Source organism: Netta rufina (assembly GCF_964035555.1).
Source record: "Netta rufina genome assembly, contig: SCAFFOLD_184, whole genome shotgun sequence".
NCBI classification, from domain to species: Eukaryota; Metazoa; Chordata; class Aves; order Anseriformes; family Anatidae; genus Netta; species Netta rufina.
The window spans coordinates 1-19,660 of NW_028168827.1; the positions used below are offsets into that span (position 1 = coordinate 1).

The 19,660-nt window shown below is 63.6% G+C and overlaps 1 protein-coding gene across 1 annotated transcript; it reads right to left on the bottom strand.

Annotated features, from left to right (window-relative positions):
* Positions 1–56: 56 nt before the first annotated feature.
* On the bottom strand, positions 57–17,615 carry BICRA (BRD4 interacting chromatin remodeling complex associated protein; the record flags this gene model as incomplete). The annotated part of the gene is given in 15 exon segments (XM_084307245.1): positions 57–151; positions 996–1,101; positions 1,103–1,145; positions 1,420–1,481; positions 1,821–1,946; positions 2,325–2,354; positions 2,356–2,453; positions 2,890–3,038; positions 3,040–3,071; positions 7,949–9,976; positions 11,031–11,096; positions 11,530–11,572; positions 11,894–11,939; positions 12,035–12,137; positions 17,488–17,615. Coding segments are annotated over 13 exon segments (2,919 nt in total), but the record flags the coding sequence as incomplete, so codon positions are not given.
* Positions 17,616–19,660: the final 2,045 nt, after the last annotated feature.

The following is a 19,660-nucleotide window of genomic DNA, read 5'->3' on the forward strand; positions in this document are numbered from 1 at the left end:
GGACCACCTCCAACCCCCCCCCCCCGTGAGGTGTGCAGCCCCCCCCCAGGCCTTACCCGGGACTCCTCCAGCAGCAGCAGGCGGTATTTGTTCAGCATGGCCTGCGTGCGCTTCAGCAGCTGGGCAGACACCACCTCGAACTCCTCGTCCACTGGGGGGGGCAGAAAAAAGAGGGGGGGGGGGGGGCTGTGAGGGGCTCTGGTGCTCAGCCGGGGGGCTCCTGGGGCTCGGGATCTTCAGAAAACACCCCGGGGAGCCCCCGGGTGCGGGGTTCGCCCCGTCCCTAATGACCCCGAGGACCTTTGGGTGCTGTCCCTGATGACCCCGAGGACCTTCCTAATGACCCCGAGGACCTTCCTAATGACCCCGAGGACCCTTGGGTGCCATCCCTGATGACCCCGAGGACCTTTGGGTGCTGTCCCTGATGACCCCAAGGACCTTTGGGTGCTGTCCCTAATGACCCCAAGGACCTTTGGGTGCCATCCCTATTAACCCCGAGGACCTTTGGGTGCTGTCCCTGATGACCCCGAGGACCTTTGGGTGCTGTCCCTAATGACCCCGAGGACCTTCCTAATCACCCCGAGGACCTTTGGGTGCCGTCCCTAATGACCCCGAGGACCCTCAGGTGCCGTCCCTAATGACCCCAAGGACCTTTGGGTGCCATCCCTGATGACCCCCGAGGACCTTTGGGTGCTGTCCCCTAATGACCCCGAGGACCTTTGGGTGCTGTCCCTAATGACCCCGAGGACCTTCCTAATCACCCCGAGGACCCTCGGGTGCTGTCCCTGATGACCCCGAGGACCTTTGGGTGCTGCCCCGGGAATTCACGCTTTTCGGAGCGACGGCACCGCTGCCGTTTCCTTTTTTTTGGCTCTAAAACCAGCGCACGTGCCCCTTTTTTTTAAATTTTTTTTGCATTTTTAAAGCAGATCTGGCCCCGCCGTGCCCCCCCCAGTGATTTGGGGGTCGCGGCAGCCCCCCCCCGCAGCGCTCACCCTTCCTGTAGTCCTGCGGGGAGGGCAGCATCCCCTGGTAGACGTGGTAGGGCAGCAGGCGCTGCAGCGCGTCCTCGAAGGAGCGGAAGGAGGATTTGTAGTCGGGGGTGCAGCACCGCGCCCTGCTGCTTGTGCAGCTGCTCCAGGAAACTGGGGGGAAAAAAGGGAAAAAAAGGGAAAAAAAAAAAAAAAAGAAAAAAAAAAAAGAAAAAGGGGGAGAGGAGCCCCGAAATCACCACGCAGCCCCCGCCGCGGCGAGGAGCCGCCGAGGACTCCCGCGAGGAGCCTGGTTTTTTTTTTTTGGGGGGGGGGGTTGGAAATTGGGAAAGTCGCCCCCCAAAGCGGCCCCAGATGAGGGTTTGGGTTGAAAAATGGTCAATTTGCTTAAATGGGAGGGGTTTTTTTGGCCCCGCCGTGCACTCACCAAGCCTCTTTGCTGGGCTGTAGTGTGGGGGGTTTCTTCAGGCTGCCGAGCTTGCTGTCATACTGGGGGGGGGGGAAAAAATATCAGAGGTGAGGGGGGCAGATGTAGGACTGCGGGGGGGGTCCTCTAATTGGGGGAATTCCTCCTCTTTTTGGGATTTAGGGACCCCGAGCGGGGTTGGGAGGGGTGGCGGCTGCCCTAGGAGGGCAGGGATGAGGTGAGGGGGGGTTGGAGCAAGAAATCGGGGGGGGTTTGGGCATGGAGACCCCCCCCCGGGTGGATGTAAGGATCCTTTGTGGGGTCCCCAAATGAATTCCAAGAGAATTTTCGGGATCCACGGCTCCCGTCCCAGCTCGGTGGGCGCCGGACCCCCCCCGGGGAGCCCCCCCCCGAGCCCTCACCAGGGTTGGGGTCTGCACGGGGCCGGAGGGCACGAGCTGCGGGAGCCCCTTCCCCACCACCTGGATCTGCAGGGGGCCTTTGGCCAGGTTCAGGCCCGACACCGAGCTGATCACTCCGGGCTTCGCCTGCAAAAAAAGAGGGAAAAAAGAAAAAAAAAACCAAAAAAAATTAGTTTTGGGGTCCCAAATCCACCACATCGCAGCTCCTCGACCTCTGATGTGGTGAGAAGCGGAGGAGCTTCCCCCCCCCCCCTCCCTGCTCAGGTGGAAATTCGGCGGTTTTAAAAACCCATTTCTGCACAAAAATAGGTTTTGTTCTGCTTTGTGCCCCCCGAAATTTGTGGCAAAAGCCAAAATTCCCCCCAAAAAACAGCGCCTGGCCCTGCAGGGGAACGAATCCCCCAAAGTTTTCTTGCTGGGGCAGTGTCCAGCTTGGCTCCGAAATGGGGCGAATTCCCAGCAAAACGGGGTAAATGGTGAAAAAAACCTTGAGATTTGTCTCACCTGGGTGGGCTGCTGGATGGCGAGGGGGGGGGCCCGGCTTGCCCTGGGCCGCGGCCCCCTTCCCAGCGGGGATGGGCGTGGGGGCGCTGGGGAAGGGTTTGCTCTCGGCAGGCGCCGGGGCGGCGATACCTGGGGGGGGACACACGGGGGGGTCACCCGCATGCCCCCCCCCCACTCAAGGGTCCTGCCAGCACCGGGTTGAGCTTCGCCTGCGGTGCTGGAAAACCCCAAAAGCCCCCAAAGCCCCCCAAAAACCTCCCAAAGCCCCCCCAAAGCCCCAAAAAGCTCCCCAAAAACCCCAAAAAGTTCCCCCCAGAACCCATCCAAAACCCCAAAAAAGCCCCCCCAAACCCCAAAAAGCCCCCCCCAGAACCCCAAAAAGTCCCCAGGATGGCCCCAACCCAAATCATGCCGGGGCTGGGGGGGGGGGGGTAACGAGGTCTGGGGGGGGTGGGTAAATGAGGTCTGGGGGGGGGTAATGAGGTTTGGGGGGGGTTGACGAGGTCTGGGGGGGGGTAATGAGGTTTGGGGGGGGGGTAACGAGGTCTGGGGGGGGGTCACCAACCTGTGGTGGGCGTTGGGCCGGCGGGGGGCGCGTGGCTGTGTGGGGGGGCGGGCGTGGTGGTCACGGCCCCCCCCTGGCTGCTGACCAGCACGGAGGAGGGCTGGCTGCTGAAGGGGCCGAGCGGGGGGGCGGGCTGGCTGGAGGGGGGGCTGCTTGGCCTGCAGGATCAGCCCCTGCGGCACCTGGGGGGGGGCGAGAGGAGGGCTCAGGAGGTGCCCCCCACCCCAAAAAGGATTTGGGGGGGGGGGGTTGAGGGGGTCTGCTCGCGCCGCGCTGCTCCTGCTCCGCGCCACTGGGCCCCAAACCCCAAAAAAAACCCACGCTCGTTGCCCTTTCCGTCCCTTTTTGTCCCCATTTTTTGCCCCCCCCACCCCTTAATTAGGCGGGGGGGGGCACTAATGAGGGCCTCGTGGCCCCAGTTTGCCCCCCCCCACACCCTGCGCAGCCCCCCCCTCCCCATCCCGAGGGGTCGCACGCACCCGAGGGCGCCCCGAGCACCCTGACGGGGGGGGGGGGGGGGGTCTTAGGGTCCTAAAGCGAGGGGGGGGGAGCCCCCCCCCGGCCTCGTTAGCTCTTAATTACCTGCGGGAACCTGTCCAGTAATTGCTTCTGCTGAGGAGCGGGGCTGGGGGCGGCCGGCAGGGGGGGGAAGGGGCCGGGCACCAGCTGAAAGCTCCGCTGAGGCTCCCCCAGGTGGAGCCCCGGGGTGGGGGTCGGGGGCTTGGCCCCCCCCCCCTGGGGGGGGAACTGCAGCTGGAAATGGGGGGAGTGGGAGTGGGGGGCGTCCGGGGGGGCCGCAGCCGGGGGCTGCCCCTCGCAAGGGGGCTGGAAAGGGGCCGGAGGTTGGGACGGGGGGCGCAGGGGGGGCAGGGGGGGCGTGGGGGCGAGGGGGTTTTGGATGACGTAGAGCCCCCCCGCGAGGGGGGCCTGGGGGGTGCAGGAGCGGGCGAGGGGCTCGGAGGGGGGGCGGGGGGGTTGGGAGGGGGGGGCGCGAGTGGGGGGCGGGAGGGGGGGCGGGAGAGGGGTTGGGGCTGCGAGGGGGGGCGGGCGGCGTGCGGGGAGGGCATTTGGGGGGGGGGCAGCTGGGGGGCGTCCCCCCCCAGGGGGGGGGGGAGCGAGGGAGGGGGACGGGGAGGCTCCAGGGAGCTTCTGCTGCCCCGCGGGAAGCTGCAACAGAGAAGGAAAAGCCAGAGGTTAGTGGCAGCCCCGCAAGCCCCCGGCCCCCCCCCGGGGGTCTCCCCGCAGCCCCCACCCCCGGGGGTCGCCCCCTGCCCCACGCTGAGCCGAGGGGAGAGGGGTTGGGGGGGTTTGGGGGGTCTGGGGGGGAAGGGAGAGGCCCCACAGCCCCAAATTGCTGCCCCAGGGGGGGTGTCAGGAGGATCAGGGCTTGGGGGGGGGGGTTTGGGGGGGAGGTGACAGCCCCGGTAATTAATGGGGGGTTAATGGGATGGGTTGGCAATTAATAGGGATGGTAACGGGACGGCCTCGTTAATTAATAGGGGTGTTAATGGGATGTCCCGTTAGTTAACGGGGGTGGTAATGGGATGGTCTGGTAACTAACGGGGGTGTTAATGGGATGGCCCCATTAATTAATAGGGATGTTAATGGGATGTCCCGTTAATTAACAGGGATGTTAACGGGATGCCCATGTAACTAACGGGGATGTTAACGGGATGTCCCGTAATTAACGAGGATGTTAACGGGATGTCCCATTAATTAATAGGGATGTTAACGGGATGTCCCAGTAACTGATGGGGGATGGTAATGGGACGGCCCCATTAATTAACAGGGATGTTAATGGATGGCCCGGGAACTAACAGGATGTTAACGGGATATCCTGTTAACTAATGGGGATGTTAACAGGATGGCCCCGTTAATTAACAGGGATGTTAACGGGATGTCCCAGTAACTAACGGGGATGTTAACGGGATGTCCCATTAATTAACAGGGACGTTAACGGGATGTCCCAGTAACTAACAGGGATGTTAACAGGATGTCCCATTAATTAACAGGGATGTTAACAGGATGGCCCCACTAATTAACAGGGATGTTAACGGGACAGCCCAGTAACTAATGGGGATGTTAACGGGAATGTCCTATTAATTAATAGGGATATTAACAGGATGGCCCCATTAATTAACAGGGATGTTAACGGGATGTCCCATTAATTAGTAAGAATGTTAACGGGATGTCCCATTAATTAATAGGGATGTTAACGGGGTGTCCCGTTAATTAACAGGGATGTTAACGGGGTGTCCCCGTTAATTAACAGGGATGTTAACGGGGTGTCCCGTTAATTAACAGGGATGTTAACGGGGTGTCCCATTAATTAACAGGGATGTTAACGGGGTGTCCCATTAATTAACGGGGACGGCCCTGGCCCACCCAGCCCAGCCCTCCTGGCAGCGGCCCCCAGGGGCTGTAGGGGGGGAGGAGGAAGAGGAGGAGGAGGAAGCAGCCGGGGGGGTTAGTGGGGACGCAAAAGCAAGCGGGGGGGGGGGGGAACGGGGCTGGGAGGGGGGACAGGGGGACAGGGGGACGGACGAGGGGACGCCCCCGGCCGAGAGCCACCCCCGGGGCTGGGGGGGGGGCATTTGGGGTGGGGGGGACCGAGACGGAGCAAAACCGGGGGCACCCATGGGTGCGGCGGTGACGGGGAGCGGTTTGGGGTGCCCTCGGGATGTGCTGGGGTAAGGTCTGGATGTGTAGCTGTGAGGGTCACCAAAATACCGAGATTTGTCACCAAAACGCCACCATCGTCACCGAAATTCTACCACTGTCACCAAAACGGCACAATTTGTCACCAAAACGCCGCGATTCATCACCAAAACGCCACGATTTGTCACCACAAACTGCTCTTTGTCACCAAAATGCCACGATTCGTCACCAAAACGTCACCATTTGTCACCAAAATGCCACCATCGTCACCAAAACCCCAGGATTCGTCACCAAAACGCCAAGATTCATCACCAAAATGCCACTGTTGTCACCAAAACACCAAGATTTGTCAACCAAAACCCCACCACTGTCACCAAAACACCAAGATTCATCACCAAAACACCATCTTTGTCACCAAAACACCAAGATTTGTCACCAAAACGCCAAGATTTGTCACCAAAACACCATCATCGTCACCAAAACCCCACGATTTGTCACCAAAATGCCACCATCGTCACCAAAACACCAAGATTTGTCACCAAAACGCCACGATTTGCCACCACTACACCCCAACTTGTCACCAGCAGCCCGCGGTTCCTCGCCACCAACCCGCGCTTTGTCACCAATTAGCTGCCGTTCGTCACCACCAGCCTGAGATTTTTCACCAAAAAAACGAGATTTGTCCCCAATCCACGGCTTGTCACCACCAAACCGCGCGGTATCACCGATAAACCGCAGCTCGTCACCAACAAACGGCAATTTGTCACCAAGAAACCGTTACTTTTCACCAAAAAGCCACGATTTGTCACCAATAAACCGCGATTTCTCACCGACAAGCCATGATCTGTCACCAGCAAATCACCATTTTCCACCAATAAACTGATTTTTCACCATTAAACCATTATTTTTACCAACAAGCTGCCATGTGGCAACAACAAACCATGGTTTGGCACCAACAAACCACGATCTGTCACCAAAAATGGTGATTTTTCACCAATAAATTCGTATTTTTTACCAACAAGCCATGATTTGGCACCGAGTAACCATGATTTGGCACCAACAAACCATGATTTTTCACCAATAAACTCATTTTTCACCAATAAACCATGATTTTTCACCAACCAACTGCCACTTGGCACCAACTAACCGTGACTTTTCACCAACAAACCACAACTTTTCACCAATATCCCACCATTTGCCACCAACAAACCACGATCTTTTACCAAAACCGGTGACTTTCCCCAATAAATCGTTATTTTCCACCAAAACAAACCCTTATTTTCCACCAACTAACCTCCCCTTGGCACCCACCAACCACAATCACCCCGACAAGCGGGCAGCTCAGCCTTGGCGATGCCGGGACGCCGCGCGGTGCCACCGGGCCCCGAACCCAATCCCCGATCCCCGATAACCCACGGGGCTCAGCCCCGGCACCCACGGGGACACCGAACCCGTCCCCGGCACCCATGGGGACACTGAACCCGTTCTGGGCACCCATGGGGACACCAAACCCGTCCCTGGCACCCACGGGGACACCGAACCCGTCCCCAGCACCCACGGGGACACCGAACCCGTCCCCAGCACCCACGGGGACACCAAACCTGTGCCCGGCACCCACGGGGACACCGAACCCATCCTGGGCACCCATGGGGACACCAAACCTGTCCCCAGCACCTATGGGGACACCAAACCCATCCCTATTACCCATGGGGCCACCGAACCTGTCCCTGGCACCCACGGGGACACCAAACCCATCCCGGCACCCATGGGGACATCAAACCCATCCCTATTACCCATGGGGACACCGAACCCGTCCCCGGCACCCATGGGGACATCAAACCGGTCCCTGGCACCCACGGGGACACCGAACCCGTCCCCAGCACCCACGGGGACACCGAACCCGTCCCCAGCACCCACGGGGACACCAAACCTGTGCCCGGCACCCACGGGGACACCGAACCCATCCTGGGCACCCATGGGGACACCAAACCTGTCCCCAGCACCTATGGGGACACCAAACCCATCCCTATTACCCATGGGGCCACCGAACCTGTCCCTGGCACCCACGGGGACACCAAACCCATCCCGGCACCCATGGGGACATCAAACCCATCCCTATTACCCATGGGGACACCGAACCCGTCCCCGGCACCCATGGGGACATCAAACCGGTCCCTGGCACCCACGGGGACACCGAACCCATCCTGGGCACCCATGGGGACACCAAACCCATCCCCAGTGCCAACGGGGACACCAAACCCATCCCGGGCACCCACGGGGACACCAAACCCATCCCCGGCACCCATGGGGACCCCGAACCCGTCCCCAGCACCCAACGGGGACCCCGAACCCGTCCCCGTCCCCCACGAGGCATCCCCCCCCGCGGTGCGGATCTACTCGCCTGCTGCAGGAACATCTGCATGGAGTCCTGGCTGATGACGGCGCCGGCGGCCGCCTGGCCCAGGATGATTTTTTCGGGGCTGGAAGAGGCCAAACCGGGGCTGGGCTGAGCCGGGGCGGGCGGCGGCGGCGGCGGCGGCGGCGGGGCGGGCGGCGGGGGCTGCACGCTGAGCTGCAGCGGCGGCGGCGCGGCGGGCGGCTGCGGGGCCGCCTGGACGGTGAGGATGGGCGACTGCTCGGCGCCGGGGAGGAGGCCGGCGGCGGAGGCGGGCTGCGGCTGCACCAAACCGGGGCTCTGGCTGCTGGCGGCGGCGGAGGGGGGCTGGATGCTGACGGCGGGGCCCAGGTTGTCGGCGGCGTTGAGCATGGCCACCTGGCTGGGCAGCGTCACCCCCTGGATCACCGTGGGGCCCGGCTGGCCGATGGCACCGCCGGGCAGCGAGGCGGCCACCGCCGGCTGGCTCTGCGTGGTGAGGCCGCCGGCCAAGGAGACGGGCATCTGGAAGAGGGCCGGCTGCCCCACTTGGCCCGGCTGCAGCTGGATGGGGGCCGAGAGGATGTGAGCGGTGCCGTGGGCGTTCTGCGAGGTCAGCACCTGGCCCAGGTTGAGCTGCCCGGCCAGGTTCTGGTTGGTGAGGATCTGCGCCGGCAGCGCCTGGTTGGCGATCAGCTGCCCGCCCGGCCCCGGGCTGGTGATGATGTGAGCCTGGCCGCTGGCGTGCGAGGCGGCGAGGATTTGGCCGCCCATGTTGGCCGGCAGGGCCGAGAGCTGCTGCGGGAGCTGCACGGCGGAGGCGCCGGCCAGCTGCCCGGGGAGCAGGAACTGGTTCTGGCCCTGCAGCACCGCCTGCGGCACGTGCTGCGCCGGGATGACGATGCTGCTGCCCTGGTTGAGGAGCTGCACGCTCATGGGCTTGCTGAGCGCCGGCTGCTGCGGCGGGGGCTGCTTGAAGACGTTGGCCGGCAGCCCCTGGGGGAAGCCCGAGAGCACCACGTTCTGGCCGGCCTTGCCCGCCATGAAGGTGAGGTTCTGCTGCGCCTTCTGCTGCTGCAGGGCGGCCTCGTTGGGGATGGCGAGGGCGGCGTTGTTGGGGGCGAAGGGCTTGGGGGTGATCTGGTAGAGCTTCTGCTGCAGGACGCCGGCGGGTTTGGGCTGGATGGGGGTGGGCGTGCGGTGGATGATGACGTTCTGCGCCTGCACCAGGGGGCTGCTGAGGCTGGAGGTGACGGTGAGGGGCTGCGAGGCCGGGGCGCCGGCCACGCCGCCGAAAACGGAGCCGCCGTTGAGCGTGGTGGTGGCCACGGCCGGCAGGTTCTTCTGCAGCACCAGCCCGGCGCCCTGCGGCGAGACGCCGGCCGAGGCCAGCGTCACCTGCTGCTGCTCGGGGGCCGGCTGGGCGATGTAGCTGCCCACGGGCATGGCGGCCACCGGCGAGGGCTGCACGGGCTTGGCGATCAGCTGCTGCGCCGGCTGGTTGATGGCCATCACCTGCTGGCCCACCACCTGGATGGGCGCGATGCCCAGCGCGCCGCCGGGGCTGCCGTTGGGCAAGCCCTGCAGGTTGGAGATGGGCTGGATGGTGACGTTGCCCAGCCCCACCTGCTGCAGGAAGGGCTGCACGCTGATGGCTTTGTTCACCACCTCGGCCCCCACCGGCTGCTGCACCAGCGCCTGGTGCGTGAGGACGGCGGGCTGCTGCAGCCCCAGCAGGTCGGCGCCGCCGGAGAAGATCTGCGGGGCGCCGTCGGAGGCGGCTTGCACCACGGGCTGCAGCGTGGGCAGCTGGAAGGAGCCCAGGTCCAGCTCGGCCTCGGCCTCCAGCGTCTGCTCCGTGATGTTGGCCTCCTGCAGGCTCTGCTGGAGGATGTCGCAGGGCTGCTCCGCGTTGGGCAGGGCGGCGGCGGCGGCGGCGCCGCTGCCGGCCGGGGAGCCCAGGATGTCATCCTCCAGGAAATCGAGGTCCACGCTGGTGGCGGGCTGGCTCTGCTCGGCGTTCAGGTGGTTGCCGGAGGGCTCCTGGACGTGCAGCTGGGACGCGGGGGGAGAGAGGAGAAGGAGTTGAATTGGGGGGTGTGGGAGAAACGGGGGGGGGAGGTTTCCTGCTCTGCCTCGCGGCCCCGCCGGTGCTCGCAGCGCTCGTGGTGTGGGGATGGCAAAGCTCTGCACAAAGCATCGCCCCGGGGAGCCCCGGAGCTGCCCGGGACACCTCGAGGAACGAGCCTGGACCCGGTGTAAAGGAGCCAGCGGGGTCAGGGCGCGCTCCTCGCCCTCCCTAATTCCTCAGGGATAAACCCGAGGCTGCTGCCGGGGCTGGAGGGGGAAATTTCACTCCCTAAAGGCTCTCAGCGAGAGCCCCGCGCCTCCCCTCGCGCCCAGCACCTCGCGCTGCCCCGCACCCGGGAGGGAGAAGCGCCTTTGGAAGAGGAGAATCCAAAATCCAGCAAAAAATTAAAGTCTATGAGCTAATTAAAGGCGCGCAGAGCTAACCCTCAGCCCTCCGCTATGCTCAGCAGCGATAAATCAGCAGCGGCTTTGAGCAAAGTCCTCAGGAAAAAAATAAAGAGCAACGCGAACAGGAACGGAGGGGACAAAAAAAAAAAGGTTCTGTTAAATTTACGTGCAGGTGGAGGGGGAAAAAATGACCTTCGGGCCAAAAAAATGGGATCCTGGGGCAAAAAGAGAAGGGTTTTAGAGTTTCTGCCTCTCGTTTTCCTCTGCTATTCCAGTGGGATGTGAGGGGGAGGAAGAGGAGCGCTCCCTGCTCCACCTGGGGGGAGCGAAGTGGATGGTGAGGAGACATTTTTGCTCCAAAACGCCCAAATTTTCCCCAAATTCCCCCTGGAGGGCTGGGAGCGCCGCTGCTCCTTCCCTGCTCTCCTTCCTCCCACGAGCATCGGGTTTGGCTCCCCCCGACCTGGTTGGGGGGGGGGACACCCCTTGGGGCTGCTTCTCTCCAGATCCGGGGAGCACTGCCTGCAAACGAGCCTCAAAACCAAAAAAAAAACCAAAAAGGGGGGGGAAAAAATCCAAAGGAAGGTTTCTAAGCTACCGCTCCCCACGTAGGAATGACCCAAATACATACCCCAGCACCTTCAAAAAAGGCACTGGCTGCATCTCCTGTGTTGTCCAGGAGATCATCACTGTCAATCTGTAATTAAAAAGATTTAATTTACTTTCTTTACACGGAGTATGAAAAAAAAAATCATGAAAAAAAAACAACAACAAAAAAAAGCCCAGTTCAGCGCTGACTGGGAACGGCGTGCGGGCAGCGGTGGGGCGAGCCTCCCTCCCAGCTGAACACCCGTTTTTGCCTGAAATGGCCCCAAAATGCCGGGTCGAGCAGCACCCGACCCCTTCTGCCAAGGTCCCCGAAGCGCCGCCACCAGGGCTTGGGCAGAGCCCGACAGAAGCGAGGAAAAAGGGGAAAAAAGGGAAAAAAATAATAATAATAAAAAAAAGAGTCGTGGAAGTGGAAGGGGTCTCAGCCCGGGGTTGTCTTTGACCGGCGCAAACGTTTTTTTTTTAGGCAAAATTTTTTTAGTTTTGTTTTTTTTTTTCCCGCGAGCGAGGCCCCCGCTCACCTTCTCGGATCCATGGAGGAAGTCGTTCAGGGCCTGGGGGTCGCTGTAAAACAGGAGGGGAAGAGTTTAGGGGGCGAAAACCTTCAGGGGACGGACTCATAACCCCAAAAAGGGCCGTGAGGAGGGGTTCCAGCAGCGCTCGGGGTAACGAGGGGCCGGGCAAAGCGCCCTGTGCAGCCCTAGGTGGGATTTTTTTTGGGGACAGAACACAATAAACCACCAAACTCCCCATTTCCAGCCGTTTGGGCACCCTCCCGAGCGCACCCAGGGGTTCTTTTTTTTTTTGGGGTCTCTCAGAATCAATCTGAGGCCGGCGGAGGAAGAGCAGCGAAGCCGCTGGCGGCCCCCCCAAAAACCCACTCACCAAATGACATCAAGCAAGCACCGGCCGTCTTCATCATCCATGTCAACTGCAAAGAGAGGAGAGGAGAGGAGAGGAGAGGAGAGGCGCGTTATTGGGGTGGGGGCACCACGGGGAGCTGCTCCCCCCGGGGGGGGCACCTACCTAGGGGCGCTCGCCGCCGCTCATCCTGCCCGGGCCCGCCGCAAAATCCCCGCGCACGACCAGATCTGCTCAGGCGCTGGGGGTCCTCTGGGCTTCAGCCTCCCTGAACACAAATAACGGAGTTATTTTGGGGTGTTTTGGGGTGTTTTTGCAAGGGGCGGGGCGCCGGCTCCCCCCTGCCGCCTCCTGGCGCGAGCCCCATCCGGAGAGAGCCAAGCAGGCCCAAAAAACCCATCCAGAAGGGACAAAAAAAGCCCTTTTTACAACCAAAATGGGGGAGCGGGGAGAGGGAGGTCGGCGGGTCCGTCCTACCCGACGCCAGGCGAGGTTTGGTGCATGTTTTGGGGGCGTTTGTATGGTTTTTGGATGCTTCTTTGCGTGTTTTTGGGGCGTTTGTACGGTTTTGGGATGTTTCTTTGCATATTTTGGGGGCTTTTGTACGGTTTTGGGATGTTTCTTTGAAGGTTTGGGGGCATTTGTATGGTTTTGGATGTTTCTTTGCATGTTTTTGGGGCGTTTGTATGGTTTTTGGATGCTTCTTTGCATGTTTTTGGGGCGTTTGTACAGGTTTTGGATGTTTCTTTGCATGCTTTTGGGGCGTTTGTATGGTTTTGGGATGCTTCTTTGCATGCTTTTGGGGCGTTTGTACATTTTTTGGATGCTTCTTTGCATGTTTTGGGGGCGTTTGTATGTTTTTGGGGCATTTCTTGGCACATTTTTGGGCTATTTGGGTTGAGAAGGGGGAGCCGAGGGTCTCCTTCTGATAACCTCAGCCCCAGCCGCCCTCTTTGCCAAACCCCTTTTGAGGAGCAAGGATGGGAAACGCTCGTTTTGGGTTTATTTTTCTTTTTTTCCCCGTCGTGTTTTTGGTGTTATTTTGGTGTCCCCCCCCCGCCCGGATCTGCTCCGCAGCTGTGGGCTGGGCAGGGCTCAAAACGAGGCCGCTAACGAGCTCCGAGCTAACGAGGAGGCGCGAGCCAGCTCAAAAAAGGGACGGGGAACGAGCGGGGAACCCGCTGGAGGGGGACCCCGCGGGGCTCCACGACCCTGCCCAAAATTTGGGGGCTCCCCACGACCGCCCCCCCGGCTGGGGGAAGGCAGCAGGAGAGGAATTCCCCAATTTTGTGCCTTGGGAATTGGATTTGACCCCACACAGGCTCGTTTCTGAGCAGCTGGATCACCAAAAACCCTACAAAAACCAGCGGGGGCTTCACCGGGGTGCTGGGGGGCAAGAAAACGGTGCCAGGAGCCCACCGTGTCCCCCCCCCGTGTCCCCTCCCCTCTTGCTGCCCCGTTTGACGCACCGGGGTGTCAAAAACCATCATTAGGCCGAGCCCAGAGCATCCAAATCGGGGATTCTCCACCCAAAACCCCCCCTGGCGACGCCAAACCGAGCGGTTACGGGAACGCGGAGCCGGATGGGGACCCAGCACCGAGCCCGGGTTGCCCAAATCCCCCAGTTTCTTCCTTAAAATCCGCCCCGCTCCTCCCGACGTCTCCCGGCCCCCCGGGGGGGGGTCGCCCACCCCCTGCCCGCTGCGGGAACGCGGAACCCCGGGGAGGACTTTACACCTTGGGGACGCCTCCGGACTTTACCCCCTGCACCGCCCGGCAAGGAGAGGTGGAAAAACCAACCCCGAGCAGGCACCTCGGCCCCACAGACCCCCAAAAATCCCCCCAAAATTCACTCCTGACCCCCCCCCCCGCGGGCATCACCGCTTTGGGACCACCAAACTTTAGGGTTTAGGGTGGAGCGAGCTGCAGGACCCCACCCGTCCTGCGCCCCACGGTGCCACCCGCTCCTTTTACCACCCTTTCGGGTGCCATTTTTCTCTTTTTGAGGTTTTCTCCAGCAAAATTGACCCCGGAGCCACGGGACGGGGTCGGGGCCCTGCTGTGGGACCCCGGGGAAGCCCCCAGGGCCCGGCAGGAGCCCCCCCCTCACGCTGATAAATATTTGAGCCGCAAGGAGCCGCCGCGCGGGGTGCTGCTCTTCTTCTTCTTTTTCTTTTTTGTTTTTTGTTTTTTTTCTTCTTCGCTCGCAGAAATTTAAAAAAGGAAACGGGGCAGATTCTGAACATACCGACGGCGAGCGGCTATTTTTAACGGCCGGCTCCCGAGCGCCGTGCCCGGGAGCTCCAGGAACCGGGCGCGAGCGGCGCTGCCCCCAGCAGCCCCCTTTGTGTCCCCCCCCACTCCCCCCCCGAGGGTCAATCCCAAAATTTCGGAGGCTGGCGGCCACGAGTAGGGGCTGCAGCTCCCTGCTCCGGTTTAGGCTCCCAGCGCCGCTCCGATTCAGGTTCCCAGCTCTGGTTTAGGCGCCCTGCTCTGATTCAGGTTCCTCGTGGTGATTTGGGTCCCCAAATCCGCTCCGATTTCGGTTCCCAGCTCCGCTTTGATTCAGGCTCCTGGTTCCACTCTGATTCAGGCTCCTGGCTCCACTCCGATTCAGGCTCCTGGCTCCACTCCGATTCAGGCTCCCACCACCGATTTCGGTTCCCAGCTCTGCTTCGATTCAGGCTCCCCACTTCACTCCGATTCAGGCTCCCGGTTCCACTCCAACTTCAGTTCCCAGCTCCACTCCGATCCAGGTCCCCAGTTCTGCTCCCAGCACCAATTCAGGCTCCCCAGTCCACTCCAATCCAGTTCAGGCTCCCTGCTCCAGTTCAGGTCCCCAGCTCCACTCCAATCCAGGTCCCCAGCTCTGCTCCGATTTCGGCTCCCAGCACTGATTCAGGCTCCCTGTTCCAATCCAGTTCAGGCTCCCCGCTCCAGTTCAGGTCCCCAGCTCCACTCCGATTTAGGCTCCCAGCACCAATTCAGGCTCCCCACTCCAATCCAGTTCAGGCTCCCTGCTCCACTCCGATTCAGGTCCCCAGCTCTGCCCCAGTTCAGGCTCCCAGCACCAATTCAGGTCCCCAGCTCTGCCCCAGTTCAGGCTCCCAGCACCAATTCACGTCCCCAGCTCCACCCCAATTCATCCTCCCCGCTTTGATCCAGTCTCCCCATTCCTCCCAGTCCCCGAGGCTCCACCAAAAACCATCTCCATCCTCCCACCCCTCCCGACCAGCACCTCTCTGCGCCCCAGCACCCCCAACCCCGAGAAATTCGGGGTCCCCTCATGCCCACCCCCCCCAGCCCCCCGATTCACCGGTGCCTGGTGGGAGGCAGGAGCCCGGCGCCCGCTGCTCGCTCCCCTTCCCTCCCTCCTTCCCTCCTCCCAGCGCCGCCTTTTGCTCCAAATCATTTCCAGACTTCGCTCGGGAGCGGCACCGGGGGCCCTCGGCGGTTGCCCGGGGAAAAAGCCAAACACCGGCGCCGGGCCTGACCCCGAAACCCGAGTTTTCGGCCCAATTTTCCCCTCAAAAATCAACCAGAGAGCTCCCACCACTCCCTTCCCTCTCTCCAAGCCCACCGCGGCCGCTGGCGGTGCTGCAAACAAGGCGATTTCACCCCAATTTCACCCCGATTTCGGCAGGTTTCCCCGCGGAGGCGTGATAACCCCTCAGAGCCTGAAATTGGGCAGCCCCTTCCTGCCCAAAACCCCAAATTTGGCAGCCTGCTCCTACCAAAAACCCCAAATTTGGTGGCCTGAGCCCGGCAGCGCCGCGGCCACCGCGCCAGCGACTCCCCAGCACCAAGCTGGGCTCCGCCAAGGCGCCGGGGAGAAAATTTTGGCCCTGGGGGCCGAGGAAGAGGAGGGCTGCACCCATGGGGGGGCTTGGGGAGGAAGGAGGGGGTCCCACTGGGTGTCCCCGTGGCGCTGTCACCCTCCAGCATCGCCCGGCACCAAGCGGCCCCCAGTAGCAGTAGGAGGGGGCCACCCCCACCCCAAGGTGCCCCAAGGTACCCCCAGGGCACCCTGAGGTGCCCCAATGCACCCTGAGGCTCCCCCAGGGCACCCCCAAAGCACCCTGAGGTGCCCCAAAGCACCTCAAGGCACCCTGAGGCACTCCCAAGGCACCCCAAGGTGCCCCAAAGCACCTCGAGGTGCCCCAAGGCACCCCCCAAGGCACCCCAAGGTGCCCCCAAGGCACCCTGAGGCACCCCCCATGGCGCCCTGAGGTGCCCCAAGGCACCCCAAAGCATCTCAAGGTGCCCCAAGACACCCCCCAAGGCACCCCAAGGTGCCCCAAAGCACCTCAAGGCATCCCCCATGGCACCCTGAGGTGCCCCAAAGCACCGTGAGGTGCCCCGAGGCACCCCGAGGCACCCTAAGGTGCCCCAAAGCACCCCGAGGCACTCCCCAAGGTGCCCCAAAGCACCTCAAGGCACCCCCAAGGTGCCCCAAGCCCAGTGGGGACCCCCTGAGCCCACCAGGCCCCTCGTGGGGTCACCAGGGCACGGGGCTGGGGGTGCTGATGGCAACAAGGTGGGTGCTCAGTGTGGGGGGTGCACAACACGGGGGGGTGCACAGCGCCCGGGAGGGGGCAACGTGGGGGAACAGAACACCAGGGGGGTGCAGGATGTGGGGTACAACACCCAAGGGGGCACAATGTGGGGGGTGCAGGATGCCAAGGGGGGGGCACAGCACCTGGGGGGGTGCACGACATCTGGGGGGGGTGCACGACATCTGGGGGGGGTGCAATCCCTGGGGGGGGCACCGTGAGGGGTGCACAGCACCTGGGGGGGCACAATGGTAGGGGGTGTATGACATCGGAGGGGTGCATCACTTGGGGGGGGCACAACATCATCGGGGGGGCAATGCCAGGGAGTGTAACACCAGGGGGGTCACATCACCATAGGGGACATCATGGGGGGGGGCACAACATCATGGGGGCTCAATGCCAGGGGGCGTAACGTCGGGGGGGGGCAATGCCAGGGGTGTACAACATCGAGGGGGGGGGAGTTCACCATAAGGGACATCATGGGGGGGGGGCACAACGGCAGGGGGTGTAACACCGGGGGGGGGGGGCACATCAACAGTGAGGGGGGGGCTCATCAACAGTGCGGGGGGGGCAATACCAGGGGCGCACAACATCCGGGGGGGGGAACATCCCCGGGGGGGGCCATCCCCGGGGGTCGCGGCCCCCCCCCCCCGGCCGTGCCGAGCGAACAAAAGGCGGGGGGCGTCGGGGCGCGGAGTGGGGGGGGGGGGGCGCAGGAGGAGGGGGGGGGGGCGCAAACTCCACTTTATTCGGCCGCGGCTCCCCCCGGGGCTCGTGGGGGGGGGGGGGGGGGTCCGGGAGAGCGGGGAGGGGGCGGGGAAAAGGGGCGGGGGGGGAGGGGGGGAGAGAACCGGGAGGGGAGGAGGAGGAGAGGGGGGGGGTGGGGGGGGGGGGTGAGGAAAAGCGGCGGGGCTCGGGGGGGGGGGCCCGGAGCGGGAACGGGGCCGGGGGGGGGGGGGTGAAGGAACGGGGGGGGGGGGGGGGGCCGGGAGGGGAGGGGGGGTGGGGTGGGGGGAGGGGGGGCGGGGGGAGGGGGCCCGGGATCGCTACATTGTAACAACTCACCGTGAGCTCTGAGCGGCGGCCGGCGCGGGGTCTCCCACACATCCCCGCACGGGCTCCGGAGCCAGGACCCCGGCAGGCACCGAGACGTAGCGGGCCAGCGCGCTGCCTGATCGCCGGGCGCGGCTGCGGGGAAGGGGCCGGGCCCTACGGGCGGCATCGCGGCGGCAGCGGGGCGGGGGGGGGGGCGCGAGAGGAGCCCCCGCCGGCCCCCGCCCCGGGCTGCTGCCGGCATGGGGGCCCCCCCCTCCCGGTTCACCCCCCCCTTTTCCCTATTCCACCTCCCCTTTCCCTCTTTTACCCCTCCCCTCCCCTATTTTACCCCCCCCCCTTTTCCCTATTTCACCCCCCCTCTCCCCGGTTTTACCCCCCCCTTTCCCTGTTTCCCCCCCCCCCTTCCCGGTTTTACCCCCTCTCCCTCTCTATTTACCCCCCTCTCTCTATTTTACCCCCTCCCCTCTCTGTTTTGCCCCCCCCCTCCCCTCTAACACCCTGCAGGAGCCCGCTCAGCCCCGCTCCCCTTCTCGGGGGGGTCCCCGGGGCTCCTCCGCCGCCCCCCCCTCTCCCCGGTGTCCCGGCTCCCCCCCCCCCTTAATTAACAATTAATTAGTGGCTGGGGACCGCGGCGCTGCGCCGCACGCCTGTTGTGACACCACAGCGCGGGGGGGGCGAGGGCCCCCCCGCATCGCTCGCTCCCGGTTCCCCTCCCCCCCCCACACCGGGCACCGCCGCCGCCGCCACCACCAGCGGGGAGCGGCAGCGCGGCGCAGGCACAGCGCGGGGCAGCCCCGGCCCGCCGCGGGGTCCTCGCCGCCAGGCCCCGCCCCGCGCCGGCTCCCGCGGGCCATTGGCGCGCCGCGGGGCGGGGCGGCGCGGGGCAGGGGGCGGGGCGCGCCGCCGTGTTTACAGCCCGCCATTGGCTGGGCGCGGCGGGGGGCGGGGACAGCGCCGAGAGGGGCGGGGCCAGGCGGGGCGCCCAGGGGGCGGGGCCAAGGGACCCCGCGGGGACGGGGAGCGCGGGACGAGGCCCCCGGGACCCCAGACCCACGGGGACCCTGCCCCGAGCCCCAGGGGACCCCAACCCCAAAGGGAGCAGCGCCCACGGGACCCCAGACCCACGGGGACTGAGCCCCTTGGGGACCCGGGACCCCCAGGACCCCGGCCCCAAGCCCCAGGGGACCCCAACCCCAAAGGGACCAGGGCTCACGGGGACCCCAGACCCACAGGGAGCAAGTCCTGAGCCCCACGGGACCCCAGACCCACGGGGACTGAGCCCACGGGGACCCGGGACCCCCAGGACCCCGGCCCCAAGCCCCAGGGGACCCCAACCCCATAGGGACCAGGGCTCATGGGGACCCCAGACCCACGGGGACCCCATCCCGAGCCCCATGGGGACCAGGGACCCCCCCAGGACCCTGTCCCCTGAACTTCAGGAGACCCAGACCCACAGGGGCTGAGCCCCATGGGAACCCAGGACCCCGGCCCCAAGCCCTATGGGGACCCAGGACCCTGGCCCTGAGCCCCAGGGGACCCAGACCCAAAGGGAGCAGAGCCCACAGGGACCCGGGACCCCCAGGACCCTGACCCCAAGTCCCAGGGGACCCCAGACCCACAGGGACCCCACCCTGAGCCCCAGGGGACCCCAACCCCTTACTTTTGGCTGATTTTTCGCCCCCCTTTCGGCTCATTTTTCACCCCATTTCTTCAGGATCCCCCCAGGGGGCTGCCTCGGGCATCGCTCGGGGGCTCGGCTCTCCCTGAGGGCGTCCTCCTGAAATTTGGGCGTAAAATAAAGAAATCGGGAGTGTGAGGGGGGGGGGAATGAGCTGTGCCACCTCGGAGGCATCGGTGCTTTGCTCTCAGGGCTCCGTGTGGGGGGGGGGGGGGGGGGGGGGGTGAAGATGTCCTGCAAGGCACCGGCCCCTGTTTAAAGTCGAATAATTGACATTTCAATAAAATTTGATAGAAAACTGACCAAAAACCAGGCCTGATGGCTTCACCCCTGGTCACCTCCCTGCCCCCCCACCCATTGCCTTAAACCTTCACCTCACGGGGGGGTCCCTCAGACCTTTACCTCAAAGTGGGGGCCCTTCTTTTAAAGTTTTACTTCACGGGGGACACCTTTCCTTAAGATTTTTACCTCACGGAGGGGGGCTTAATCTTTATTTCAAGGGCA